This window comes from Tamandua tetradactyla, chromosome 8 (genome assembly GCF_023851605.1).
Source record: "Tamandua tetradactyla isolate mTamTet1 chromosome 8, mTamTet1.pri, whole genome shotgun sequence".
NCBI classification, from domain to species: Eukaryota; Metazoa; Chordata; class Mammalia; order Pilosa; family Myrmecophagidae; genus Tamandua; species Tamandua tetradactyla.
The window spans coordinates 93,247,364-93,275,252 of NC_135334.1; the positions used below are offsets into that span (position 1 = coordinate 93,247,364).

General features: G+C 53.1%; 1 protein-coding gene and 1 long non-coding RNA gene across 5 annotated transcripts in view; one reads left to right on the forward strand and one right to left on the reverse strand.

The window, feature by feature from the left end:
* Positions 1–7,699: 7,699 nt before the first annotated feature.
* The window catches only part of KCNC1 (potassium voltage-gated channel subfamily C member 1), a 49,434-nt gene continuing 29,244 nt past the window's right edge, over positions 7,700–27,889 (forward strand). For all 4 annotated transcript variants that reach the window (XM_077114148.1, XM_077114150.1, XM_077114147.1 and 1 more), the window contains exon 1: positions 7,700–8,269. In XM_077114148.1, the coding sequence (XP_076970263.1) occupies positions 7,700–8,269 (570 nt within the window). The remainder of the gene's footprint in view (positions 8,270–27,889) is intronic.
* On the reverse strand, positions 14,973–24,972 carry LOC143644745 (uncharacterized). Its single transcript, XR_013156843.1, has 4 exons — positions 24,881–24,972; positions 18,370–18,597; positions 17,159–17,272; positions 14,973–15,560 (listed from the first exon to the last, which is right to left on the reverse strand). It is a non-coding gene; the product is annotated as an uncharacterized LOC143644745 (long non-coding RNA).

Sequence of the window (27,889 nt, forward strand, 5' to 3'; positions counted from 1 at the left end):
TCTATTCAAGTCTGTACTGATTTGACAATGTCATGTACCCTAGAAAAGCCATGTCCTTTTACTTCTGATCCAATCTTGTGGGGACAGATATTGTTTAGGATGGAACTTTTGATTAGATTGTTTCCATGGAGATGTGATCCACTCAGTTATGGATGTAGATTAGATGGAGATGTGACTCCGCCCATTAGGGGTGGGTCTTTATTAGTTTACCAGAGTCTTTAAGAGTGCTCATGGAGAGAGAGTTCAGAGCCAACACAGATGCAGACGTTTGGAGATGAAGAGCCCAGCATACATTCCCAGGCGCTTTCCCTTGAGATGTTAAGCAAGCCAGAACCTGGAGAGAGCCAAGGGAAGTCAAGAGATAAAACCTAGCCCTGGAGAAGGCAAGTGAGGAACCCCCACAGGAAACAGAGGCTAAAAGCAATGGAGCCCAAGAGAAAAGAACCAGCATGTGGCTGGCAGGTGTTCCAGTTGGCATCAGCCTTTCCTGTGTGAAGGTAACCTTTGGTTGGTGCCTTAGTTTGGCATTTTCATGGCCTTAGAATTGTAACTTGTAACTTAATAAATCCCCTTTATAAAAGCCAGTTCATTTCTAGTATATTGCATTCCAACAAGTTTAGCAAACTAAAACAAAGTCCTTTGCCCATTTGTTAGTTGGATTGTTTATCTTTTTGTTGTTGAGGTGTAAGAGCTTTTTTTTTTTTTTAATGTATTCTGGAAATTAGACCCTAATCAGATATATGATTTACAAATATTTCCTCCTATTCTCTGGGTTGTCTTTTTACTTTCTTGATAGTGTTTTTTGATGCATGAAACTTTTTAATTTTGATGAAATTCAATTTATCTATTTTTTCTTTTGTTTCTTGTGCTTTGGACATTATATTTAAGAAACCATTGCCCATACTAAGGTACAATGATTCACTTTAATAATGTATGGGTGTTTCAGCTCTTGTATTTCGATCTTTGTTCAATTTTGAATTAATTTTTATATGTGGGGTGAAGTATGGGTCCAAATTAATTCTTTTACCCGTGGGTATGCAGTTGTTCCAGCACCATTTTTTTAACAGACTATTCTTTCCTCCATTGCATGGTCTTGGCATCCTTGTCAAAAATCAATTGACCATAGATAAACAGGTTTAGCTCTGAACTCTCAATTCTATTCCATTGATCTATATAACTAATCTTATGTCAGTACCACACTGATTTGACTACTATAGCTTTGTAGTTTTGAAAGCAGGAAATGTGAGTCTCTAAAATTCTTCTTCAAGATTGTTTTGGCTATTTTGAGTCCCTTACATTTCACAAATGCATCCTTAAGTGGCCTGATGTATTTTCAGTAGCCGCTAACTTGCCTGTACAATGGGAGCTATAAATTGGCATGGAAACTTAAAGCAGGTTCTTGTGGATGCCCAGAAAAAAAGAGAGTTACACAGGGGGTGATGACTTTTCATTTTCAATTGTCTTTGGTGCAGCTTATATAAAATAAATGTTGTTTTGTTAATTGAACATTGTTAACCACTCTGCAATGGCAAAAAAAAAAAAAGAAGTTGTAACTGTTTTTAGAATTTGGGAATGCCTCCAAAGAAATATACTTTATTTAAAAGTATTATGTAGGTGTGTCAGGCAGTTAATAAAATATTAAGCTATATTATTCTCTATTTTATGATGTTTGTGATGATGTCAGCTTTTAAAACTATATAGTGGGCCCAAATTCTTTTCTAAGTCTAAATGAATACCTACTTTCGTACCCACCTTTCTATTATTTTGCCTCTTTTTTTTCTCAACGAGTGTCCCCCATCCCCAAATGGCTAAGTTCCAGGTCCCATAAAACCAGGCCCCTCCCTTCCCATCCCCGCCCGTGCTCACCTGCAGCTGACACATGCACAGGTGCCCAGGAAGAGCACAGGTGGGGGAACCCACAAGGCTCTCCCTATCCGAGGAGGCGTCGGCACAGCCAGGCGTCTGCAGCTGCTTCTGGGAGACTCATTGGCCCTGCTCAGTCCCACTGGGGACACGCTTGCACAAGAGCCTGAGTCCACCCAACCTCTTGACACATACGTGCCCCTAACTCTTCTCGTGCATCCTGTGCCACCGTTATCATAATTTTCTACCTCTCTGCCTTATCTCCACAGCCAACAGGGAGAGGTGCTGAGGCCCCACCTTCCCAAAAGCCAAGCCCAGGGAGGGCTGATGTGCTGTGCTCTGTGACACACTGAGGGAGGGCCAGAGCCCATGAAGGAGAGGGGGTGGTGAGGCCTGGGCACAGAGGGTTGGTGCAGGGGGCAGGTAGGGGGAGAAGGGAAGGAGAGGAAGGTGATACTTGGGAAGCACTCTCATTTAATCTTCACAAAACATTATTCCCTTTATACACATGAGGAAATGTAGGCTCAGTGAGGAAACATGTCTAGTTTACAAAGCTAGGAAGCAGAAAAAATGGGATTTGTGTTCAAATCTGTCTAGACCAGTGGTTCTCAACTAGAAGAAATTTTACCCACTCCACACCCCCCAGGGGACATTTGTCAATGTCTGCAGACATTTTTGATTGTCACAACTGCAGGAGGGGATCTACTGATATCTAGTGGATAGAGACTACTGTTATTAAGCATCATGCAATGCATAGCAGGGCCCCCCCCCCAACAATTATCTGGCCCCAAATGTCAAAAGCACAAAAGCTGAGAAACCCTGAGCTAGACACCTCTGCAGAGTATCCTAACCTTGGTCCCTTTCCAAGCTCCCCCTGGCTTAAGGGATGTGGGAGCCCCTACCCCAGCCGTTGCAGGAATACCCCCGCCCAGCCCACTACCAGGTTAGGTACCAGGATCAGTGTTCAAGCTATAGCTCCTGTGGCCACAGCCACCAATTTCCCACTATGCCACCTCTACATTATTTTTCATTTCCCATTGCACGGGGCAGAGGTCTGGTCTAGGGAAGCGGTGCCTGTCTCTCCCATTGCCTGCTGTTCCTGAAGAAATACTCACAAAGCCTACGCTGCCCATGCGCTCCTTAGGGTAGTTTCCAGGTGTGGCCACAAGATGGCACCCCAACCCACCAGGAATGCCAAGCTCGGAGCCTGGGAGACAGCATGAAGGACGTCCCACACTGGATAAAGGCTGGGGACTGGACTCTGGCTAATTCAGGGTCTAACAGGACCAGTTCTAAGGCCTGGAAATGCTAGGTGTGAGCACACAGGCCAAACTTGATTCAGGATTTCCTTCACTCTTCTCTAGTCCCAGCCCCAGCTCATTCTCCAGCTAGTTCTACTGCAGAGCTCACTGGAGCTCATCATCCCCTCTCCACCCACTCCAGCCTGGACAAGAGGAAATCCAGAGCTGAGGTGTTTAGGATATAGGACTTCTTATTATTTCTATTCACCTTACAGAAACTCAGGTGCAGAGAGGTTAAGTTGCCGAGGATGACAGCTAGTCAGTGGCAGGTCTGTGATTTGAACTCAGGCAGTCTGGTTCTAGAGGGCATGCTCTTAACTGCTGAACAACTCTGTTCCCCCAGCAGTTCATTTCTGCCCCACAGCCACTGCTCTCGAAGACCCTCTGGTTTGGGACCACAACCTTCCTCTGCAGAGGCGGGGCAGAGTGGCTAGGAATGGGGTGGGGGTGGGGGCGCTGCTTAAAAGTTGTAAAGGGGTAAGGTCCTGGACCGGGCTGACGATCTGGGGTTAGCCATTCTGGTTGAAAGCTTGGCTTTTACCAGCAGTCCCTCCTCCCCACGTTCCTTTCTCCAGGGTGCTTTTTTTCCTTTTCTTCTGTGTTGCCCTCTTGGTTTTTCTGGGCTTTGTGCAAATGCCAGCCTTCTCACAGTGTGAAGGGGGAGTGAGAGAAGGGACTTTCAAGTCACTGCTTTGGATAGAGAAGTGGGTAGGGAAGCATTCTTGGGGACCTGAGCTGGAGCTGGCATCAGAGACCGAAGTGAGAACCCTAAAGTGGGACAGTGCCGGGCACCTCAGGGGAGGATCCTGTCTCCCAGCCTTCTCTGCTTGCCTTTAAGGGGGGTTTCAGGCATGATGGATACTCTTTCACTTTCTGCCTCCCTCCATGACCCTGGTCTGCCTCTTTTTTTTCTGGTGTACCCTCCCCAGCCAGGCCTGGCCAGAGCCCCTAGCCACTCAACCTTTTCCCTACTAAGAGTCATTTGTCTCTCCACCTCTCCCTCCTCTACCCCTGCATCTCCCCCTCTACCTGGCTCACACTTCAGCCTCCCTATCTGACTCACCATGGGGCAGTGGCCTGGACTCAGCTATGTACTGACTCCTTAGGAGTCCCTGGAGAAGTTTCTCCCATTGACTGTGCCTTAGTTAAGAGCTCCCAACAACCATGGTCTCTGAAACCGGGTTTCTCAGATGCCAGCCCCTTTCCTGGCCTCTCTCAAATCATCTAATCCTTAGTGGGGATCTACTGTGTGCTCAGCAGTATGGAAGAAAGCAAACAAGAAGTCCTGGAGTTGCTGGTAGTCCTTTTGTGGAAATGAGATGAGCTGTAGAGACAGTTGGGGAACAGCACTCCAATGCCATATGGACCTGCAGGAGAGAGAAGAGGTGCAACCCTGGGCCCCTGGGTCTGGAGGGATCACAGAAGGCTTCCTCGTGAGAAGAATGGGTGATAGCCCCTAGAAGGAGGATAAGGTTTGGAGAACCTTCATTCTCGACTCTCCCCAACTCGGTTTCTCCCCATGGGTCTCTGTGGCTCTGTGTGTGTCTCCATCTCTCTGTTTCCATTTTTTTTCTTATTCGTTTAAGGTTTCCATGCCTCTATTTCAACATCTCCTTGGGTCTGGACAGAGCTTTCTGGGAGCCTGTGTCCTGAAGATCTGAATTGAAACCAGGCTTGGGTTCAACTAAGTGGGCCTCCTCAAGGTTAGGCGTAGGGACTTACACTGGTTAGGGTGAGAGGGACATTCAAAAGCACTTTCATCTCTTGAGACAGGGTGGGTTACTATTTAGAGGAATAATGAAGAGCAACCCTGGGTTGGAGGACTGCCATCTTGACCCCAGGCTCTAGTCCTTTCTTTGTCTTTCCCCATCTCTGTCCCTAACTCAGTCTCTTTCTTTCTCTCCCCTTGTCCTTTTCCCACTCCTCATCTCTTGCCCTGCCTCTTGCCCCTCCCCAACTCTCTTCATCCTTTCAAGCCCTTTCCCCACCACACAGATTTCTTTGGGGCTGGGGTGGGATTCCTTTAGCCAAATAAGGAAAGAGATGTCTGTGGCACAGCTGCATATCCAAGCCCACAGCTGTGTCTGTGAGTCTGTGTAGAGGGACAGCTGTCCACACAGTTAGCAAGCACTGACAGGTAGATAAGAGCCTTGGGTTTTCTTAATTGAATCACCTTTTACCCAGGCAACCTGTATTCGATTGGGCTGGGCTGGGATCAATAAGTCTCTCTCCTACCATAGCCACCCCTGGAACTGGCCCTAACTACTCCAGGCCTGCCCAGGTCCACTTCCCCACCTCCCCAACAGCCTGGGAGATCCCAAGGCAGGGTCTGATTTGTCTCTTGTGCCCCTGTGCCTAGGACAGAGCCTAGAACAAGGAGGAAGCGAGTGACTGCTAGAGTGAGGTAAACTGAGGCACTGTCAGCAAGGATGGGCCAGGGAGGCTTTAGGGTCCAAACTGCAACTCCCACCTCTAGGATCAACTGTGGGATCCATATGAAGGCGAGGAATCACAGCAGGCAGCTCCCACCCAGACAACCAGCTCTCGACCTTGGGCAGCTGAAGGCCTTGAGGGAGGCTTGGAGGGTGGGAGGGACTGTGGGTGGGGTGACAATGTTCAACCAGACTAGGAACAGTTGCTCCCACATGCCTTGGAGGGCAAAATGCCCTTAAGAAATTTCCATCTAGGGATCCAGAGTTTCGGGTGGAAGGGTCAGCAAGCTGAGATCAAAATGGGAGGTGCTTAGTGGGGGGTCTAACAGGAAGCTAGGGTCAGTGGGAAGTTAATAAGGGCCCACGATCATTGGATTGCTCGGGTAGGGCTTAGAAAACAGCAGAAGGGGGTGTTGCTTGGGAGATCTTGCGAGAAGGTCTTGATGGAAAGGTCGTGGGGGGCTCCAGGTTCCGTGCGAAGGGTCGGTATTAAAGAGTTCATTGGTGAGGTCAGTTCATTGAAGAGTCAAGGTGTCTCGGACGGACAGGGCGTCTTGTCTCACCAGGGGGATCAGACAGTCCGTTGTTTGGAAGGAGAGGGGGCGAGTGCCTCACAGGTGCCGACGCCCTTCTCACCTCAGCCCGACCCGGGGGCGCGGGCCCAGACGTCTCCCGGAGCCCCCGCCCATTGAGTGGCGTTCCCTGAAGGCGGAGCGTCGGCGGGTCCCCAGGGAGCAGCAGGAGCTGCGCGGGGCGGGCGCCCCCAGCTGAAGGAAGCCCGGCTCCGCGCTGGGCTGGGAGGGGGGCGCGTAATCAGGGCTTTTTAGGACCCAGCGCGGTGCCTGCCTCCGGGGGCGAGTGCGGCTGCGCACGCCGTGTGGCCGTGTCCGGAGAGCGGCGGGCTGGACGCGGACCGCGCGAGGAGCTAGCGAGCCGAGCAGCAGCCCCGGCGGTAGCAGCGGCGCGGCAGCGGCGGCGGCGGCGGCGGCCGCTCCGCGCCTCGCTTCCCGGCCTCGCCTTGCCGCGCCAGGACTCGCCACCTCCGCCTCTCGGGCCCGACAACCGTAGGTCCCTCGTGTCGGTCGGCAGCGCCAATCGCCTGTCCGAAGCGGGGCGAGGGGCAGAGGCACTGGAGACCACTGCCCGCCGGCCCCGCAGACCGAACCCAGCCTGGAGAACCCTAGCAGCCCTGCAACCACCCGGGAGCTGTCCCTTCAGCACCGCCGCCGGAGCCGGAGCTTGAGTCGGCGCGCAGCCCAGAGGGGGCCCCAGCTCCAGCCCCAGCGCACCGAGCGCTGAGCGCAGCGGCCGCCGCACCGAGCACCGTTGGGAGCCCCTGCTCAGGGGGCCCGTCATCTCCTCCGGGAGGCGGGGAGAAGGAGCGAGGAGGGCGGGCGGACGCGCCCACCGCCGGGGGGAGCAGGCAGCCAGGCAAGGAGAGAGGGAGGGGGCTGGAGCCCGCCCTGCGCCCCGAGCTGCAGCCGGGCCACGCAGGGAGGAAGGCAGCCGGCATCCATCTCCCCTCGCCAAGAGCGCTCTGCGGCGATCGCCGCACAGCGGAGCACGAATATCTCGGCCCTCTCTTCTCCCCTTTCCTTTCGGGGGCTGGTCTATCTTTCGGGCTCCGGGAGCAGTTGACCTCCCTCTCCACCCCGCCTCCACCCCCAACCCCCAAAACCCAAAAACCAAAAAAAACAAAGCTTTCTGTCGATTTCTCCATTTTCCCGCTGAGATGGGAACGGGAGCCCGGCCTCCCCACCCTCCTTCCCCTCCTCCCGGGGCTCGCCGCTGAGCGCCGCCCCCCCCTCCCTCCACCTCCCTTCCTCCTCTGCCTCCTCCGCAGCCAGACCAGCTCCCGCGCACATCTGGCACCCGGAGACTCTTCGGATCCCGCGCACCCTCCCCTGGACCGGCACCCAGCAGAAAGCGCCCCGAGGGGCTTGGGTCGCTCGTTGGGGTGGCCAGAGCCGCGCTCCTCTGTCTCCCCCGACGGCTGGGGGGAGGGGGGAGGAGGCCTCGCGCCCCCCTCCCCGGCGCCGACTCCCCCTGGCGGCTGCTCCCATGGGTGTCGCTGGGCCGCGCCATGCCTAAGGGGGCGCCGCGATGGGCCAGGGGGACGAGAGCGAGCGCATCGTGATCAACGTGGGCGGCACGCGCCACCAGACGTACCGCTCGACGCTGCGCACGCTGCCCGGCACGCGGCTCGCCTGGCTGGCAGAGCCCGACGCCCACAGCCACTTCGATTATGACCCGCGAGCCGACGAGTTCTTCTTCGACCGCCACCCGGGCGTCTTCGCGCACATCCTGAACTACTACCGCACCGGCAAGCTGCACTGCCCAGCCGACGTGTGTGGGCCGCTCTACGAGGAGGAGCTGGCCTTCTGGGGAATTGACGAGACTGACGTGGAGCCCTGCTGCTGGATGACGTACCGCCAGCACCGCGACGCCGAGGAGGCCCTCGACAGCTTTGGCGGCGCGCCCCTGGACAACAGCGCCGACGACGCGGACGCCGACGGCCCCGGCGACTCGGGCGACGGTGAGGACGAGCTAGAAATGACCAAGCGCCTGGCACTCAGCGACTCCCCCGACGGCCGGCCGGGCGGCTTCTGGCGTCGCTGGCAGCCGCGCATCTGGGCGCTCTTTGAGGACCCCTACTCTTCCCGCTACGCGCGGGTAAGTGACAGAAGAGCGCGGACGGGGACATGACGCCCTCTCACTCACCGCGGGCAAGGGTGGACTCGGGAATTGGCGCCCAGGGAAGCATGAACTTAGTGGGGGTGGGAAGGGGGTGTATGCGCGTGTGTGAGAGAGAGGGGGTGACTTTGTGAGGGTGATTGATTTCGTATGTATGTAAGCCCGTGTTTCCAAATTTAGTATGTGTGAGGATGAACGGTGTGTTTGTATGAGTAGATTGTGTGCATATTTATGAAAGTGTGGTGGTGTATATTTGGGTGGGTGAAGCATGTAGGGGTATGAGTGAGCAAGTGTGTACGTTTGGATGTGCATGAGTGCCTTGTATGCATATTTGTGTCTTTGCAGGTGTACATTGTGAAGGTGTGATGAGTAACGGCCTTTTAGATTGTGGTGCAGGTGGGAAGATGGGATCTCCGATAGACAAGGGGGGTCTGCAGCGTTGCCAGGGCCCACAGAGGAGGACATGAGGCATGACCGGCCACTTGAGACATGCAGCCTCCTCCCGGGCGAGCAACCTCAGGCCATTCTGACAGATGGTGAAGGGGAATTCTTTATGGTTAATTAATAGCTTGGTTGTTGGGCTGGCCTGTGGGGTTGATCCCTCTGGGACCTGCTCCTGGGAACCGAGTGTATCCTTCCTTGTTGTCAGAAGGGGCGAGTGTTGGAGGGGGCTACTGGGGCCCTGAGTGTACCTACTCTGGGAACTGCCCAAAGCAGGAAAGGAGTTTTAAAAGGGGACCTGCAAGAAGAAGGTGTGTGAGATGTGGGCGTGTCTCTATTGAACACTTCCCTTTAGAGACAGCAGCTTGGTCCAAGGGAGAGAGGATGCCCTGCTGCTGACCTTGGCCCCTCAGATGACCTCTCTGGATCAGTTTTTTTATCTGCAAAATGGGGAAGGGGCTCTGGTGAGCTCTAAGATTCTCCACTGCTGGGTCACTAGTAACTGAGCCCAAAAAGGAGACCCTGGTCGCAGTCACCACCCTAGGAGAGACACCCCTGGCCTGTGCTGGGCTCTGACCTTAGAGTACAGGGCCTAAGCATGAGGGAAAGGGCAGAGCTCAGCCCAGCCGGAAATTTAAAGTAGAGCCCCTCCCTATCTATGAGCTGCCCTCCTCCCCCTCCCCCCTCCTAGGCAAACTGCTGCCTCTGCCCTGCCGGCCTTTCTTGCCCCACATCCCTTCCTTCCTGCTTCCTGGAGGCTGAACCAGAGCCATGGGGGTGGGGAGGGGGCAGTAATGTTTGCAGAGAACCAGTGGGGGAGGAGGACATGGGGGACACTAAGAGAAACGCTCTTTTTAAGCCCAAGTCCTGTCGATTTATTACTTGCATAAAAATACTCAATGTTTTAGTGGGGGTGGAGGTGGGTGGGCAACAGATCAGAGTTTTATACCATGAATACTAGAACGTGCGCGTGCCTGTGTATGTTTGGGGGGGGATGGTAGGGAGAGAGCCTGGCCCCTCATTTTGCCACTGAGGACCCTGCCAAGGTCACCTAGGAATGCAGAGACCCAGAGGAACTAGAACCCAGGTCTCCTGGGGACCCCATCCTACCCCGAGCCGGTCACCAGCTCCCTCCATTCCCTAGAGTGGATTGACACTCTCGGAGAACTCCCCTCCTCTCTCTCAACATAGCCCCTTCAGCCAGAGGACTGTGTAACTGCAGACTGTAGCTGAGGTGTGAGGAGAGTTTGGAGGAGGGGGTCTGGAAGGTTGAACCAGCCCATGCTGGGGGTGGAGGGAGTGGGCATGTCCGAGGAAGACCTGGGCTGGAGCAGCTGCCCAATCAGCCTGCATTTGACCTTGGACAGAATCATCTTGCTTCTCTCCCTCCCTTCCTTGGCCCAGGAAGCAAGGACTGGACCCAACTTCCTCATTGTCCTCTCAGCCTGCTGGCTCCATAGCAAGAGGTTGAGTTGCCCACCCCCGTCCCCACCCCTTGGCCTCAGCTTGAGAGCACTGAACAGTGTCCTTAAGTTTCAGGGCAGGTAGGGGTCACAAGGGGCATGTACCAGCCCCTCCCCTGTCTATCTCCCCCAACATTCCTAAGCTATAGGGTAGCCTTTACCCACTGGGGACAGATGGACCAACTAATGTGGTTTGGGATCTTGTTGGTGATCACAACCTTACAGAAAAGTCTTGATTCTTCCTAGTGAATGTTCACTGAAGAGAAGACTCTGAAGGGAAAGGCATGGAGGTGGGTGTTAGAATGCCCCCCCACCGCCTATCGGGGCCACCTTCTTTCCCCATTAGCCCCACAGAAAGATTGTAGTCCCTTCCCACCCCCTTGGGTGACAGGTGAGGACCCTGAGACCCAGAGAAGAAGGGGCCTGCCCAAGGGCACACAGGAATGGAGGAAGAGCCCAAATTAGAACCCAGGCTACCTGCTGCCCGCCTGCTGGCCCAGCTGCATTGCGCTGCCTCTCTGCAGTTCGTCTGCCTGCGCAGACACCGGCCGCCTGCCCGCCCTCCCTCCCTCGCTTTCTCCCTCCCTCCATTTTGCTCTGCCGCTACTGTCACCTCTGTTTCCCCCTCCCCCACCCGGGGCCCTGGGATGCCTCAAACTGGTGGGCCGGGATTTACATTTTTGCTCCAGACTCTAGACCAGAGTCCTGTGTGTATATGCCCTTTATATACATGTGAGAGAAACGCACCGTGTAAGAGAGGTTTTGTGTGGGTGTGAGAGACTCTTCATGTGTGCGAGAATAAAAATATATGTGAGTGAAACTGTGTGTACGTGTGTGTGTGATGAGGCTGATGATGTGAGATTCTGAGAGTCTGTGAGAGACCAGGTCAGAGAAATTCTGGGTGAATGTGAGAGCGATTCTGTGTGTTTTGAGAGGTGGACTTTGTGTGTGAGAACGAGACTGTGTGGGAGAGAGTGCGTGTAGGAGAAAGAGAGGCTGTGTGTAAGAGAAGTGCCGCCTGTGTGTGAGAGGCTCGAGGCGAGTGTGTTCCCATGTGTGGCATGTGTGAGTCTTGATCTGTGAAGCTCTGCATGTGAGGTTGTGTGAGGGGGGAGGCCGTGTGTGTGAGGGCATCGTGCATGAGGCTGTGTGTGTGTGGGGGGGGTCTCATGTGTGACAGACTGTGTGTGTGGGAGGCTGTGTGTGACACAGAGACTGTGTGTGAAGTTGTGCATGTGAGGCCCCGTGCGTGACCATGTGTTGTGTATGTGAGACCTTGGGCTTGTGTGTCAGTGTTGCTGTGTGTGCTTGTGTGTGAGAGAGGCTGGTGGATGTGCCTGGTGGGAGTGTACCTTGAGGAAGATGAAACTTCAGACCAGCTTCCTGACTGCTGCCTCCATCTCCTGGGATTTATAACTGCCTTGAACCGGGGGTCCTGCTCTCCATTTCCCATCTGCAGTAGAAATACTGTTCTAGCTCAGCCCAGTGGTTGGCTTGTGGACCCAGTGGTGAGATTACATTTCCCTGAGGAGCTGCCACCCCAACCCCAGCTTTGGGCTACTTGGCAGGCGTGGGAGATCCCAGCTGAGCCCTTCAGAGGTGACAGTACTAGCTGGAGCAGCGGATTCCCTGGCCCTTCTCTTCTGTGCTTTCCTGGTCACCCAGCCTCAGAGGGTGAGGAGTGGGGAGGAGAATTAGGATAGGATATATTCTGGCACTGGTGGGTATATATCAGACACACATGGATAAGGATGATGATGATTCTGCGTGATCAGGGTAGTAAAGAGGCTTCCCAAGGCCATGGAGCACAAAGTTCTGCCTGGATCCAGCCGGGGAGAATGGAAGAACTGTCTCAGGGGACGTAATACTGGTGCAAGCAATGAAGGATGAGGAGGATTTGGCCAGGCAGATGGCAGGGAGTGGGCAGCCAAGCATGCAGAGCCATGAAGGTGTGACAGCAGGGCAGGGGTGTGTCGGGGCAGCGTGGGCAGCCCTGGCTTGAAACCTGTCCTCTTCTCTTTTTGGGGGCCAGCTGAAGCCTTTGGCTTTTGTCTGTGATTTGTATGGAGAGCCACATTCTGTGTCAGGTCAGGGCCAAGGGTGGTACTTGTGCTGTAGGTCAGAGGGTGTGTGTGTGTGCGTATGTGTGATGACATCTGTCCCCCAGAGTCACCGGACCTTCCACGTGAAGGAGATGCTGACACAGACATAGACTTGAGTCCTCCTCAACTCCTTGGGAAGGAAATTCACCTGGAGGCTAGAATGAGGAGTTCAGCTAAAGACTGGCCCAACATCTGTTTCCCTCTTGGGTCCTAGCTGATCCAAGGATTTGGGAGTCTTGGCTTGGCTTGTGTAAGGAGTAGGGACAGAGTTGCTGTCAGGGACTTCCTAAGCAGCTCACCATCCCCTCAGAGCCACCACGGTACATATCCCCCACCGTGAGTCATGTGAAAAAGGCCCATGAGCAGTGGAGAAGGAGCTTGGTGTTTTCCACAGTGTCTCCTCTCCGTTCAGAAATCTTTTTCTCATGATCTTTTTCCAGGGGCCTTCTCATCTTTGAGTGGCACCTTCAACTTGCACCCTGCCCCCCCTCCAATAATGAAAATCAGAAACCAAGCATCTCCTAGTCAGAGATTCTCAAGCCTCTTCACTTCTAGAATGGGGATGATAGAACATACCTTAGAAGGTTGAAGTAAAGATTAACCAAGGTAATACACACAGAGCCAGAGTCATAAGACCTGGCAAGCAGTAAATGCTCAATAAAGTAGTTCTTACTCCTATTGCTTGTATTATCATTTCGCTTCACAACTATCTCTAGACTCCATCCACATCCCTCTATCTGCATGTCCTCCATCCTGGCCCAAGCCACCATCGTTTCCTCAGACCCAGCTCTCCAAGAGAGTCTCCTAACTGCTCTCCTGCCTCCACTTAGAGGAAAAGGAGGGACCCTCCAATCATTCTCCATTTGGCAACCACAAATGGGGTCTCTTCAACTCACAAATCTATCAGGTCAGTGGCCTCTCAGGCCTTGCCTTCCTCTCCAGCCTCCTCTGGCCTAGCTCTCCTTATTGCTTACTGAGCCCCAGCCATCTTGGCCTTCTTTCAGTTTCTCACAAGTGCCAGATTTCCCCTGCCTCAGGGCCTTTGCTCATGCTGTTCCCTCTGAAGCACTCTTTCCTCCTTGCTCACCCTTCTCGTCCTACTTCAGACATCATTTTCTCAGAGATGCCTTCTTGGACCCTGTAGGCCAGGTTGGGGTTCAGAACCAGAATCATTCCCTTCAGAGAAGCTATCTAATGTGTAATAATATGCTTATTAGTAGCTTTGCTTGATTCAGGATTGTCTCCCTCTCCACACCCAAACCTTCCTGTGTGTTCTATATTATAGGAGTTGTCGTTATGACAGATGAGGAAGCTGAGGCTTTACCCAAAGTCACATGTGAGCAGGATAGCTGGGAGGCTAGTTCAGGAACCAGGATCTCTTAACTTCTGGCTCAGTGGGTTCTTCAAGCCATGTCACCACAGAGTGCTTGTTTGAAGTCTTGTGTCTTGGGGACAGCTCTGTGCTCCCTGACTCTGGGCAGGAGGTATGGCATCTGCCAGGAGCATTAGAGGGTATTGGCTTCAGCCTCCCAGAGAGAGAGCCAGATTGTCTCAGAGGTGGAAGAGGGGGCCTTGTGGGGGAGGGGCTTCACTCCTTCCAGGGCCTGCTTTCGCGGCCGGCCGGGGATCTTAGGGCCTCCTATGACAGCTGAATATAGTGCCGATGACTATTCTGAGCAGTCCCATGACCAGTGCATTCACTCTGGACCGAAAGGTCAGGGCCTTGGGCTGCCACCTCCCTCCCGTCAGCCCCCGGGCCAGTCTGGCCACCACCCTAGCCCAAGTGCCCATCTCTGGGTACAGACGTAGAGGAAAGGAGGGCTTGACAAGCTCCACAGACAGTGTTCTGCCCACTGCTTACTCAGGGGAGCCACTTGGGTGGAAAGGACTGTTGGAGAGGGTGAGTGCTCCCAGCTTCTAGCCGCTGCTGTCATCCACTGGAAGAGAAACAGGTGCAGAGAGGGGAAAACACTTGCCCAAGACCACCGAGAATCAGCAAGACTCTAACTCATACCCCAGGCCTCTCAGCCCAGGGTGTGACTATCTGTGTTTTAAAGGAAAACCGAACTCTACCTGGACACGCTGTTCTCCTCTTAACTACTCCCATGTATTTCTTCCCTTGAGGGAGGTAGAATAAGGAATTGTCTCCTCTCCCGGTTATCTGCCCTCTGGCCTCTCTTCCTCACTCCCTTTCCAGGGCCCCATACATCTGGTTGAGACCTCCTAAAGCCAAACAACCCAGATTTGGTCCACATCTTGTTCTCAGTATCCCCCAAGTAGGATTTTCCAGAACCCCCTTCCTTCCTTGAATCATACTAAAGGCAACTCTTTCCCAACAAGCTGTCTGGGGATCCTGCTCAGCAAGTTCTGGCCCCTTGACTAGTGGCCGGTGAAGGTTGGGCCTGGCCAGGCTAAGGGAGTGCTTTGGCAGTCGAAAGGAAGGTTTCCAGAAGGTGCCTCAAGTATTCCCCTACTCCCCTCCGCCCCTGCAAATCCATAAAGACCTTGGGGCTCCATATGGCGTGGAGGGAAATGGCAGAGGGTTTGGGGAAGCTTGAGAGGCTGCATGGTAGGAATGCTGGCTCCTCCTCAGCTCGGCATTCGAGGCCTTCTGCTCTGGACCCTGGCCATGTCTCCCGCTGCTCCCTTCTGCCAGGCTCCTCATCTTCACCCCTGATTCCAACCTCCAGGTTTTCACTCATTCCATTTTCTTCCCTGCAGTGCCCTTTCTGCTCTTTGCTGAATGTGAAAATCCATCCCTCAAGGTCCAGCTCCGTAAAGCCCAGACTGGCTGCTCTGGACCCCACCGACCTCTCCCTTTGGGAGTCAGGGGTCTGGTTGGGCACAGAGCCACGAGACCCCTGAGTTCGAGCTGGAGTTCAGTGGGTCAGCTCTGGAGACCAGAGGCTGGGAACAGGCGCCCTTAGGATTAGGGACGGCCCAGGCGTATGGAGAGATGAGACCACAGGCGAGACTGGTTGTGGGCATCGGGGATCTGGGTGGGAGTAAGATCTATAGCCAGGTCACCGAACCCTCTGGGCTACCCTGGGCAAGTCCCATCACCCCTTCGGGCTGTCGTTTCTCCACCTGTAAAATATAGACGTCATTCTCAGTGCCTGCGAAGTCCCTTTCCAGCTCTGATATTTCAGGCTTCTGCTTTCCAGAGGAGCCGTGGGAGCCCAGTGAGACCTTCCCTGTCTCCTGCATCTCTGTCCTCGGCCTGCCGCCTCCAGGGCTCATGTGAGCTCTCCTGGCAAGGGTCTCCTGGCAAACAAGTGTTGAGCATCAGAGAAGTGGGTCTGAGGATGTTCATTCAGCCTTCCTCAACCTGTTCGCATTCATTCAAGGCAGAGTCACCACACACCACTCTGGGGCCAGGTGTGGGAACCTGGGAGCCCTCGGTGGGCACGACAGGCTCACCTAGCCCTCTTGGGGGCACAGGTCTGTGAGCTCATCACCCTGTGTCTGCTTTCTCAGACCCGGCGGGTGCCCTTCTCTCCACTGTCTGCCCTGAGAGGGTTGTGAAAGGCCCACTCGGGGGCTGTGCCAGGCTCTAGGAGCTGTTGCAGGAATGGTGGGACTAACTTCAGTGGTGCAAGGGTGCTGTGGAGAGGGGTGCAGTGGCCGGGTGCTGTGTTGAATGGGGCCAGGGCTGGGGCAGGGGGTTTACGGTGGCTCCATGGAAACTGCAGCAGTGGTTGCTGGGGGACATCCACCTATGGGTGACCCTCAGAATTATTTGGAATGCTTAAAAAAGTTCAGACTCCTGCACTACGTCCGGGAGAATTTAATTCCTGGATCTGGGAGGGGCCAGGATGTTTATTCCCCTCCCAGCTGGTGCTAATGTTCAGCAAGGTTGGGTCCCCGCAGGGGCGCCTAGGACATATGGACCCTTGTAAGCAGGTGAGGTCCTCTGACCAGTAGCATCAACTTCACCTGGGCACTTATTAGAAATGAGGAATTTCAGGCCTCACCCCAGACGTCCTGATTCAGAATCTGCATTTTAACACTGCCTCTGGATGATTCATAATGCTCATTGACATCTGAGAAGTGCTGATGTAGGCACCAGTTCCCAGTGGAGGGGAAGTATCGGGACCCAAAGAGGACTGGATGAGTGTGTGCAGGTTGGCAGAGCTTCATGAGTGACTCTTATCTTTGCTTGGGGCAGGGTGATTGGCCTCGGGGTGAGGGCCCATCTCCGTAAATGGCAGCTGCTTCCTTCCAATTGCTCAGAACAAACACCTTGGAATCATCCAAAAGTTCTCTCGTTCTCCCTCGCATCAGCAAATCCTGTTGGTTCCACTCTAAAAGCGTACCCAGCGTCTGACCACATCTCATCACCCGCACTGCTGCCTCCCTGGTCAAAGCTGCCATCTTCTCTGTTTGGGACTGCTGCAAAGACCTCCTAACTGCGCTCCCTGCTTCTGCCCTTTTCTTCCCCATCTCTTCCCCACATGACAGTCAGAGCCATCCTGCGAAAGTGCTGGTCAAGCCAATGCACCCCTCTGCTCAGTTGGTTTCTGGTCTCACTTGGAGGAGAATCCAAAACCCTTGCCAGGGTTATAAGGTTCCACAGGAGCTCCCCCATCTGTCCCCCCACCTTATCTTCCCCTGCCTCCGTCCCACTCAGTTACTCTGGCCTTCTAGAAGTTCCTCCAGCTTCGGACTGTGCCATTCTCCCCCACCCCCCACTCCCCTAACCCACTCCAATGCTTTTCCCTCGGGTAGCCACTCCCTCACCTCCTTCATTGTTCTCAGATGTCATCTCAGATTGCACCCTTTCCATTCCATTCCCCCTTCTTGCTTTATTGTTCCTCTAGCATTGACCACCATCTAAACTACTACATATTTTACTTATTTACCTTGTTTATTGTCTGTTTCTCCCCCCCTAGAATGTAAGCTCCATGAGAGCAGGAATTTTGGTCTCTTTTATGCATGGCTCTCTTCCTGGTACTCAGAACAGCACCTGGCACATACTGTTGAAAGAGTGAAAAAGGGGCCTTAAGTTCAAATCCTAGGTCAAAAGTTGGCACCCATGTCTCTGAGCCTGCTGCTGCTGGCCTCCCTCCTTCCTCGCCTCACCTTCTCACAAGCCCGGAGCAGAGATGAACAGGCAGAGGCTGGGGCAGTGCTAGGAGTGTCCCAAGCTCTCAACTCCATTCTTTGTCAGAGCAGGTTCCACCTGCCAGTGTCACCATCCAGGGCCAGATGAAGGCTCTACATATACTGGCCCCTTTAGCTCTCCAAGCTCCTCCTTCATGCTGAGTCAACCCAACCACCACCCACAATCAGAGCTCAAAGGCTGGGAAACTATTCCCCAAAAAACAGAATTCACAAGCTGTTATTAGGGTGGTGAAGTTGGGTCCCCGAGTTCCTGAGTCCCACTTGGTCCAGCTTAGCCCAAGCCAGACTTCTCCTGGGACTGTTTCTCCTAAAGGCCAACCAGTTATTTTTCTTCCTCTCCCTCCCCATTGCCTTCCCTGCTCATCCTTTCCCATCCTTCTCCTATCTCAAGGTCCCTTTCCTCTATCTGCTCTGTTTGCAGGAAGTTCTAGGCCTTAGCTGCTGGTTTGCAAAACAGACTTTCTCATGAAAGCCTAGATGCTATTCATCCCATATCCCTCTGCTTTGAGTCTCGGCTATGTGTTAGGTAGAAGGTGTGGGCTTCATCACCAGCTCTACACCTCCTGCCTACCTGACCTTGGCAACATTTTGGAGCTCAGTCCTCTCTTATTAGCATAGCCCCTGGTGTCTGACAGCCCCTATTTGAATCCCAGCCCCACTACTTCTTTGCTGTGTGATCTTGGACAAGTTACCTAACCTGTCTATGCATCAGGAGAGGGATAATAATAGTACCTGATTTACAGAGAATTTGAAAGGATTAAATGTGTTAAGCACTTAGCCCAGAGCTGGGAACATAATAAATGCTTAATTATTGTGTGTCTCATTATCTTCTCTTTACCACCTCTTGGTGGTAAAGAAGATTCAAATTCTCGCCTGTGCCACCATCTGCTTCCTTCTTCTAGCTCCTGATTCTCCTTCCAAATACCTCTTCTAGGGGTTACTCCCTTACCTTGGCCCAAGGGGCCCTTTCTTCCAGAGTCTGTCTCCCACAGACCAGATTTCAGAAGTCAACCTGGGATGCAGGCCTCGATTTTGTCTTGGCTCTGCCTTGAACCCACTGTGTGTCACCAGCAGATCACAGTCCCCTGAGCCTCAGTTGCTCCATCTGTTGTAATGGGCAGTACTTCCTTCCTCAAGAGTAGTGAGGAATGAAAGAGATGGATGATAGATCTTGTGCCTGTGGGTGAGAGAGAGAGAGGGTCATTCACATCAGCATCTGGTCCAGAGCCAAACACGGGGACCTGAGATGCTGACAAGTGTGCCAGTGTGGTGGTGTTGGCGGGTGGGGGGTCATGCATCACAGCTCGGGGTGCTGAAATGTCTCTTCTTTAAAGGGATGTTCAGGCACAGGGAGGAGTGTCAGTAGGGTGCCAGGCAGACCTAAGGGGCAGCTGGAGCCTGTGGGCTGGGGGCCAGGGTCTCCTGTTGATGCCAATGAGCGGTGCCCGCTTTGGTGTTGGGCTTTCCCGCCAGGCTGACGCCACGTCAGCTGGATGGAAACAGACTAATATTAGATAGGGCAGCCTGGACAGCTGAGCTCCAGGGGCCTCAGGCTAAGGTGCTGCCTTGGCCTGGGCCACAGCGGCCACATGAAGCTTTCTCAAGCCTGTGCAGGGCCTTGGTTGCCCCTTCTACCCTGGCCTGACCCAGACCCTACCCTTACTCGCCTTGCAACCCTGCTCCTGTTTTACCCTGGCCACAAGGTCCCTGCATACTCCCTTGCAGCCCCCCACATCACTTTGTTCCTTCCCTCTTCACAGTGCACAGAGGGACTTCTCTCTCCAGCCCCCTCCTCTGCACATAAGGACAACCCATGAATAGTTGGGGTTCCTTCCAGGAACTGCTGTTAACGCTCATCCATCCATCCATTCATTCATAGTTTAAACAAGTATTTCTTGAGCACTAGCTATGTGGCAGGCACTGCTCTAGAGGCTGGGAATGGAGCAAAGAACAAAACAGTAGAAAATCCCTGCCCTCTAGAAGCTTACATTCAAGTGCAAGAAGAGTGAAAAGAAACAAATAAATGCATAAAATGCATGATATGTCATATGGTGATGAGTGCTGTAGAGATGTATTAGGCAGGGAAGAGGCCTAGGGAGGAAAAGGCTCACTGAGCAGATTAAGGACTTGAAGTGAACAAAGGGAACGAGATGTCCAAGCGCCCTGAACAGGAGTGTGCCTGGGGGGTCGAGGCATGGCCAGGAGGCCTGGGCCAGGGGTGGGGTGGAGGCAAGGGGATGTGCCCCGTGGGAGAGTGGCAGGTCAGAAAGAACACAGCCCTCCACAGCCCCACTGGGCTCCTGAGGGTGGGGTCAGCCTCTGTGGGGGCAGACCCCGTGGGTTCTCTGAGTGCCAGCCCAGCGTTTGGCTGTGTTCACCTTTGCACTGCTCTCCCCTCCTCTCCCACAGCCAGAGGGGGCTACACACTTGGAACCTCCAGGGAGCTGGCTCTCAAGGGAGGAGGCTCCTCCTGGTTCACCATAATGGGGGACCTCTGTTTTTGCCCTGAAAAGAGCCAGCTGTGTCCAGGGATGAGATGGCGGGACCACACAGGGCTGCCACCAGGCTGGGGCGCAGTGGGGATGGGTGGGCTGTTCTCTGAGCATAGGGCCGGAGAGCAGTTGGTGTGGAGCCAGAAGGTTAGAGGCCCTGCCAGGCCACGGTCCTGCCACCCTCTCTGTTCAGACAGCTCCTGGCGGCAATCACCTGATCCTCAGCACCCACCTGAGAGGAGGTGGTTAGTGTGCTGAGTACAGGCAGACGGGAGCCAGACTGCCTGGGTCCACATCTGGTCAGCTTTGTAACCGTGGGCAACATGCTCGTCCTCTGTAAGTCAGTCTCGGTCACCAACCCTGCAAAGTAGCAATAACCAGAGTCTCTATTCCAAGGGGCAGCTGTGAGAATACGATGGGCTAAGACCTGCAGAGCCCCTCAGCATGGTGCACAGCGTGATACAGGCATTCAGAGTTGTGCACTGGGGTCCCCATTTTGCAGATAGGGCATCCTTCTAGGCTGCTGTGCAGACACTGGCTGCAGCCACCTGGGCGGTTCCAAGAATGTGAGCACAAAGCCTTCAAAGGGTGTTGTTGTGACTGGGGAGGCTCTGACGGGGCTCCCCGGGGGGGGGGGGGGTGGCCTAGGGACCGTGTCTGCCCACACAGGTGGCAGAGTAGGGCAGTATGACTCCCTTTGGGCTTTGTCACGGGTTGAGAGCCACCAGCCTGCCTCCGACAGCAGCTGCCCAACAAAACCGACTTCTTGCCGCTTAGATGTGAATTTTTCATGCTGGACCTCAGGGGCTCTCTGAGCAGCTGTGAGGAACACGGTCACCTGCTGGGCTACCTGGGGCCAGCCAGAGCCCTGGTCTGAGGGCAGAGGGCCAGGTTCTTGGAAGTCCACCTGGCTGTCATTTGCCAAGGGCTGGCCTTGGGCCATGTGCTTCCCCCCCACGTTGCCGTGGGTGCTCCTCACTGGACCCCTCAACAGCCAACACACCTGGGGCGATACCTTTGGTTTCCTCATCTGTAAGATATGCCTGATGGCATCACCTACCTCTCGGGGGTGGAGGAACCGGTCACACCAGAGGCCGACAATCAGTGAGGGAGAAAATATGGTTCAGAGTAGGGTCGTGTGTGGAAGGAGGCTGAGCTCTTAAGGGGAAGTGTGAAGAGGGGCAGGGATAGAGAGAAAGTACTAGGCCTTGGGACCTGGCCACCCTCAGGGCCTGTCTCCCTCTGTGTCCTAATGGACTCAGGCAGCTGATGCCTTGCTGAGTCCCAGTTTTCTCGTGTGAAATATGGGGACAACAGTTTGACCCTCACAGGCAGTGGTGAGTCTCAGAAGAGTTGGGTGAAGCCCCCAGCACGGCGCCTGGCACACAGGAAGCACTGACTAGGGATTGGGCCTGGCTTGCCAGTGCACTGCTGTCACCCTGGCCCTGGGTTCACATTCCCCAGGGAAGCTGGTGGAGTGAGGCCTTGGCTGAACCACGGAGACAGGGAAGGAGGGGATGGGGAGGGGAGGCCGCGGAAGCCTTGATGGGTGGTGGCCCCACAGCCCCAGGGTCGTGAGCCACAGTCACCAGTGATATATTTAGAGGCATAAAGGTCAGAAATGCAGGCGCTGCTTTCCTGCTACGCAGCAGGAATCGCGTCTCCCGAGGCCTGGCTGTCACCGAGCAGATATTTTTTCATGTCTGACAGTCTGGGGATTTGAGTAGAAGCCTAGGAGTTAGGAATCACTGGGCTTTGTCCTGGCTTGCTGAGTCTTTCTATGTCCACGGCCCTTTCTAAGCCCTGTTATATTGTCCTTGGGAATCCCGCCCAATCTGCCTTTCCAGGCCGCCTACCCTTGGCCTCCAGGCACATCAGCCATCCCCCACGTACTCTAGCTCCCCTGCCTTCCTACCTTTGCTTATTCCATTCTCTTCCGCAAGAATGCGTTTTCTTCCCCCTGTGCATTCCTGAACCAGACCCATCCTTCAAGGCCAGCTTTGATGGCCCCTCCTTTATGGAAATTTCTGGAAGAGCTTGCTCTGTGCTTTGTGCTCCCAGGAAACTTTTCCTGTCTGACTTCACGCCTTTGATACGGCTGACCTATTGAGGTGATGTGTCTCCTGATTCAGTGGTAACCTCTTAGAGGACGAGGACCAGTTCAAGTAATGATAGTGACTGTTACATAATAGAGAATCAGTGAATGTCTGCTGAAGTATTGTGCCTCACAACAACCCTGTGAGGTAGATGGATTAGAGATTATTCCCATTTTACAGAAGGAGAAAAAAAAGACGCAGAGAGATACATTTATTTTTCCACCCATCCAATTAGTAAGTAGTAGAAGAAAGATGAGACCCCAGGTATTCTTATGAAAATCAATCCGGTAATCTAGAGTAGCTCCAGTGTTCCTTTTCCTGCATTATTATTCCATGATTCTATGCTCAAGAATTTGGTGGTTTGATGGACAAATGAGTGATGAACATCCAGATGAAAGAATGGATGGGTGGGTAGGTGAGTGCACTGATGGATGACTATTTAGCTGGATGGGGAACTCAGTGGATGAATAAACAGATGGAGGGGTGGATAATTTTTAGTTGTTTGGTTTCAAAGTAGGAGAGAAAGTTCACTTCTCGTTGAATGATGAAACTGTCAGGAGGACAGGACTTTGAAGATAGGGACATCAGGGTAGTAGGTGCAGCCCAGCAAATGTGTGAGGAAAGAAGTAGTGTGGGGGATGCTCTGTGGAGTGTGAGAGCTGGAAGCGAGCAGGAAGGAGGGTTTCAGGGACTGGTCTGGGACTGGTTATGGACCTTTCCATAAAAAAAGGTTCTACTTGGAGGATACATCAAAGGTGACAGGCAGTGATAGAGAAAAACCAGAACCAGTCTGGAAAGAAGCTGTAGGCAAAGCTACATAATGGAGGAGACCTCAGTACCTGGGGTTTCCCAGACTTGCCTCTTCCTGCAGCCACTGGGGGGCAGACAATGAGTAGGGATGGCCTCTGCACCCCAGGTCTTGCTGAGCTTGTCTGTGGGTTCAGTCTGTTCAGGGGTGGGAAGACTGCTCTTCTTCCTCAGACCCCCAACCTTGATGTGCTAGCCCCTCCAATAACTCAGAAAGGGTATACTCAAGGAAGCAGTACTCCCTTGTTGACTGGAAGAGGAAGCTGGAGGGATGGGTCCTTCTGGAACCCCAGAAGATATTGGCTCAGATAGACTGAGATATACCACCATCTTACCACTGCTTTTTCGCCCTCCACCCTCATGCTCTAGACACGAACATCCAAGGCTTTGGTTTTAATTGGCTAGCAAAGACCAGCAAAAGGACCATGGGTGTGGGGCATCAGTGGTCAAGCTTGGCAGGGCCTGGAGGCTTAAGAGTTGCTAGCCTGGAGCAGATCCTTCTAGCTGGAGCTAAGGATCTCCATTTGTACATGGCATGGAGATGCGAGCTCCAGGCTTCCTCCCAAAACCCTGCTCTAGCATTCCCCAGCACTAAGATGCATCTCCCCACCTACCCCCCCCACACACACACGCACACACATATACACTGGCCCGGCGATCTCCCTGGGAAACCAGGTCCCAATGAGAGTGCCTGGCGCGCCGCTAACCACTCATTACAGTCACGGCTGCAGCTAAGTATAGCTCCGGCACACATGAGACCAAGACAACAAGGGAAAACCTTTCCATAAAAAAAACTCCACATGCAAACACACAAACATCTGCCCATGCATGCTCCTCACACTCATGCACGTCGATGGCCATGAACGTGCATGACACACACCGCACCAGCACAAAGCATCATTCTTCATTGACTCACTCATTCAATTCATGTATATGACAGGCTAGGAGAACAGTTAAGAGCATGTGTTCTAGAACCAGATGAAACTGGGTTTCAGATTCTCTCTTTATCCCTTCCAGTTGTATGGCCTTGGGTAAACTACTTAACTTCTCCAAGCCTCAGTTTCCTTATTTGTAAAATTGGGAGGTTAGCCACAGTATGGACCTTGTAGAAGAGGTGTAGGGATACATGAGAGTGGAGCAGGTGAGAGTGCTTAGGACGGGTCTGGCTCAGGCAGTGGTCAGGACCCAGTAGTTGTCTTTATCATCACTATTAATTGTCTTCTATGGGCCTGGCTCAATACCAGAAGCTTTACCTAAGGCTGTAATTTCTGGGACTGGATGTGAAAAGTGGATCTTGGAGCATAATTGGCACTTGATATATATTAGATGAATGAATGCATGCATGAACAAATGAATAAAGCTGCATCAGTGGATGGCTGGATGTCTTTGGAGCTTTTTTTTCTCAGGAGGAAGCCAACCTTACTTGTCTTGTACTCCGGCTGTGTCTCCTGCAGCATCTAGATGTTCTTATGGATAACATAGGGGTCCCATAGATAGAGGAGGAGTTTGAGGGTGTCTGGGCTTCGGAGACAGCAGTGTTGAAAGGGAGCAGGTATTGTCAGGCCACACAGTCGGTAGCTGGAACCTGGGATTACCACCTTGGGCCGGCCCAGCACAGTGGGAGGTGGTGGTACAGACACAGCTCCCAAGCTCTAGGTGGCTGGAGCCTGGACCCCGGAGCCCGCTCAGACCATAGCCCTTGCCATGGCTTGGGCAGATACAGGAGTCCTGCAGCATCAGGCAGAGCCCTGCCTGAGGTGTCAGGTGGTCCAGGACCTCTGGGCTGGCCCTAGGCAGAGTTCTATCTGCTGGGGAAGGGGTTTGAATCCTGCCCAGCCTGGGTGCAAAATAAGCTTCAGGATTTAGAAGTACCGTCATTGTTCTCCGACCTTTCAATAGGCCAGCGACTAAACTGCCTGAGCCATCTCCTCCCATCGCACCTCCTCAAAGAGAAAGTGACATTTCCTGGTGCTTTTTTAAGCCCATACTGGCTGGGCCAGGACCAGGCATGGGGTGGGGGGGAGGCGGGCAGCACTGGGAGTCGCACAGCCCGCGCCCTCCTCACCTCGAGTGATCTCAGGACGCTGGGAATAGACATGGTCTCATCTCACCGTGTGTCCCAGATTCCAGTTCTGATGCCCAGATTCCAGATTCCAGTGCCCGCATCCAGGTTTCAAGTTCCACATTCCAGTTCCAGTTTTGCCTAGGCAGGTCTTGGCTGAGGAACCCCACAAGGAGTGATTCTCCCGAGCCAGCTTGTTGGGAGGGGAGGATGTCTGCCCCCTCTCTGGAAAGGACCTCTTGTGACCTTGGGCCCACTCTCCTCCAGTCATTCATGTCCATGGCTGGTGGTGTGTCAGGTCTTTATTCTTTGACTATGCTCATTTTCAGGGAGATGCAAGTGATTTGCCGGCCGCCAGTGTAAACACAAGTCTGCTGTCAATGAGTGCCTCCACTGCCAGTGTAGACACAGGGCTGCTCTCGTTCTCTGTGCCCCCTGCCAGAGTAACACACAGATCTGTGGAGGCTGTGTGCCCAGTGCTAGGGAGGACTTCACTGAATGGTTAGTGATTGCGTCCATGGCCAGTGTGGTCACAGATTCATGGATAGAGACGATCGTTTTACAGTGTAGATGTAGATCTGCTGTGACCGTCATCAGTGCCAGGGTAAATGCAGGTCTGAAATAAAGGATTGTGTGTGCTGCCAGTGTCGACTCAGACACGAGATCACTGAAACAGAGATTGTGCTCATTGCTCGTGTGGACAAGACAAAGTGGGTGTCAGAGGAGACGTACACTTCCTGAGGTGACTCACAGGAGTCATGTTTGGTTGGCCCATTTTGTAGAGAGAGGAACAGAGACAAGTGGACTCAGGACGTATGCTCATTACCTGCCCAGGAACTGGGCTAACTCTTGCCTGGCTGTGCTCTCTGGTTCCCGAAGAAGGGGCCACCCTTCCTCTACCAATGTGGAGTGTTTGACTGGGCCTCAAAGGACAGGACCAGCCTCGACTCCCATATCCAGCCACCCCAGTCTTGGCTTCCTTCCAAGCTATGTGCCCCTAAAGAGGTCCCTTCCTTGTCTGGGCTCCATCTCCCCAGGGCTAAGATGTACAGGATGAGCAAGATTATAGTTCTGGAGGGCTCCACTCCTCCTGCCCTCTTAATAATAGTGACAGCCAAGACCTGCCAGGCAGTCCTCCAAGCATTTCCCTGTGTCAGCTCATTCAGCTCTCACAACCACCGTCAGAAGGGGGGACAATTGTTATCCTCAGTTTACTTGAGGATACCGGGTCCCAGAGAGGGTAATGACTTGAGCAAGGTCACACATGAACATCTCAAAGAGAAAGTTTCTGCTTGGCAAGAAAACTCCCTAGAAAGGGAGCTTCAGGCCTATTACTCGTGTGTCGACTCCAACAGATAAGGTCTGCAAATGCGAGGCCAATGGGGATGCCAAAAAGCATCCAGGCAGCAGGGGAGTGAGGGTGCCCAGGGTTCCGCCTGGCCCCAGTTTCCTGGATATTTGCACCTCAGCCTCCTAGGGAGTTAGAGTGGGGGAGCCTTCAGGTCACCAGGGGCAGCCAAGGCAGAAGTGGAGTGTGGAGCTGGGGACTCAGATTCCTGGGTCCTTGAGCCAGCTCTGACACTGCCTTACTGTGGGATAAAGCACTCCCCATTGCTGAATCTCAGTTTTCTTTTCTGAAAAACAGGAATGGATGAGATCAGTAAGTTTCCCACCAGATACTGGGGAGGCCTGGGACTCTGCGGAGGTGTGGGGGGCCCAGGTAATGGGGAAAGGGAAGGCTCAATGGTGGCTCTAGGTCCCCTGCTTCCATCAGAGCCACTTCTCTGTGATCTGTTTTAAGTAATGGGGTTTGGGAAAGATCTCATTTGAAAGAAGGGTTCAGCTGCTAAGGGGAAAACAAAGTTTAAAAAATGCTGGATTAGGTAGCAGCATTATAAATTCAGTGCTCTGCCTGAGCTGGGATCCCAGTCCTTTTCCACTTATCAGCCATCTGACCTTGGGAAAAGTTTCAAAATCTCTCTGTGCCTCGGTTCCCTCATCTATAAAATAAGGATGACAACAGCTCCTCTCTTCTTGGGTTGTTGGGGCTATTAAATGAGTGAATGCATGTTGGGTGCTTGTCTCTCTCCCTCCATCCTCTCCTATCCCATCTCATGAACCTCATGTGGGCACACGGGAAAGCCATGTTTTCTCCCCTTTGAAAGGATTAATTGAGTTGGCCCATGTGATGAGCTGAGGGGTAGGGCCCAGCTCAGTCTTCAGATGGTTATTGCAATGGGGTGCTGCCCAGTGATGATGACAGTTACATTGGCTCATCACTCAGTTCTGATGCTTGTGTGGATGTTTTTTCATCACAGCAGGTGCACATGTGCATATGTGCATGTGATACAGTACGAATTTTTGTTACATAAATTTCATTTTAAGTGTTGCAAAAGAGAGGTTCTTAGAAGGTCACTCGGCCCAATAACTTTAATTTATAGACATGGAAACAGAGGCTCAGAGTGGGCAGGGGGTGGAGGTGGTGATTGATTCGTTCAAGACCACACAGCAGAAGAGAAACCATTAAACCCATATTACGTGTTAGAAAACTGAGGCTCAGAAGGGATGACTTGCCCAGGGTCACAGAGCCAAGAAGTGGCAGACCTGGAACTTCTGTTTTTATCTGGCTATCAGCTGATTATGCTAAATAAGAGAGGCCTTTGTTTATGGAGTGGCTACTCTGTGCCAGGCACTGTGCTGGCTGCTTTTCCTCATTTTACAGATGAGAAAACACAATTCAATTCAACATTTATTTACTGAGCACCTACTTCTTGCCAGGCACTGTTTTTAAAAAAATGTTGCTTGTGATAGAGCCATGAACAAAATGGACAAAGGTCCCTGCCTTCAAGGAACTCACATTCTAAAGGGGCAGGGAGACAACACACATGAGGTGTAAGAAGAGCAGATAGTGTAATTGTTAAAACTCATTAGACTGGACCTTACAAGGGGTAAATGTTATCATTCAATAAAGCTGGGGAAAAGTTAGTGAGTTAGGAAAACCAGATTATTGGC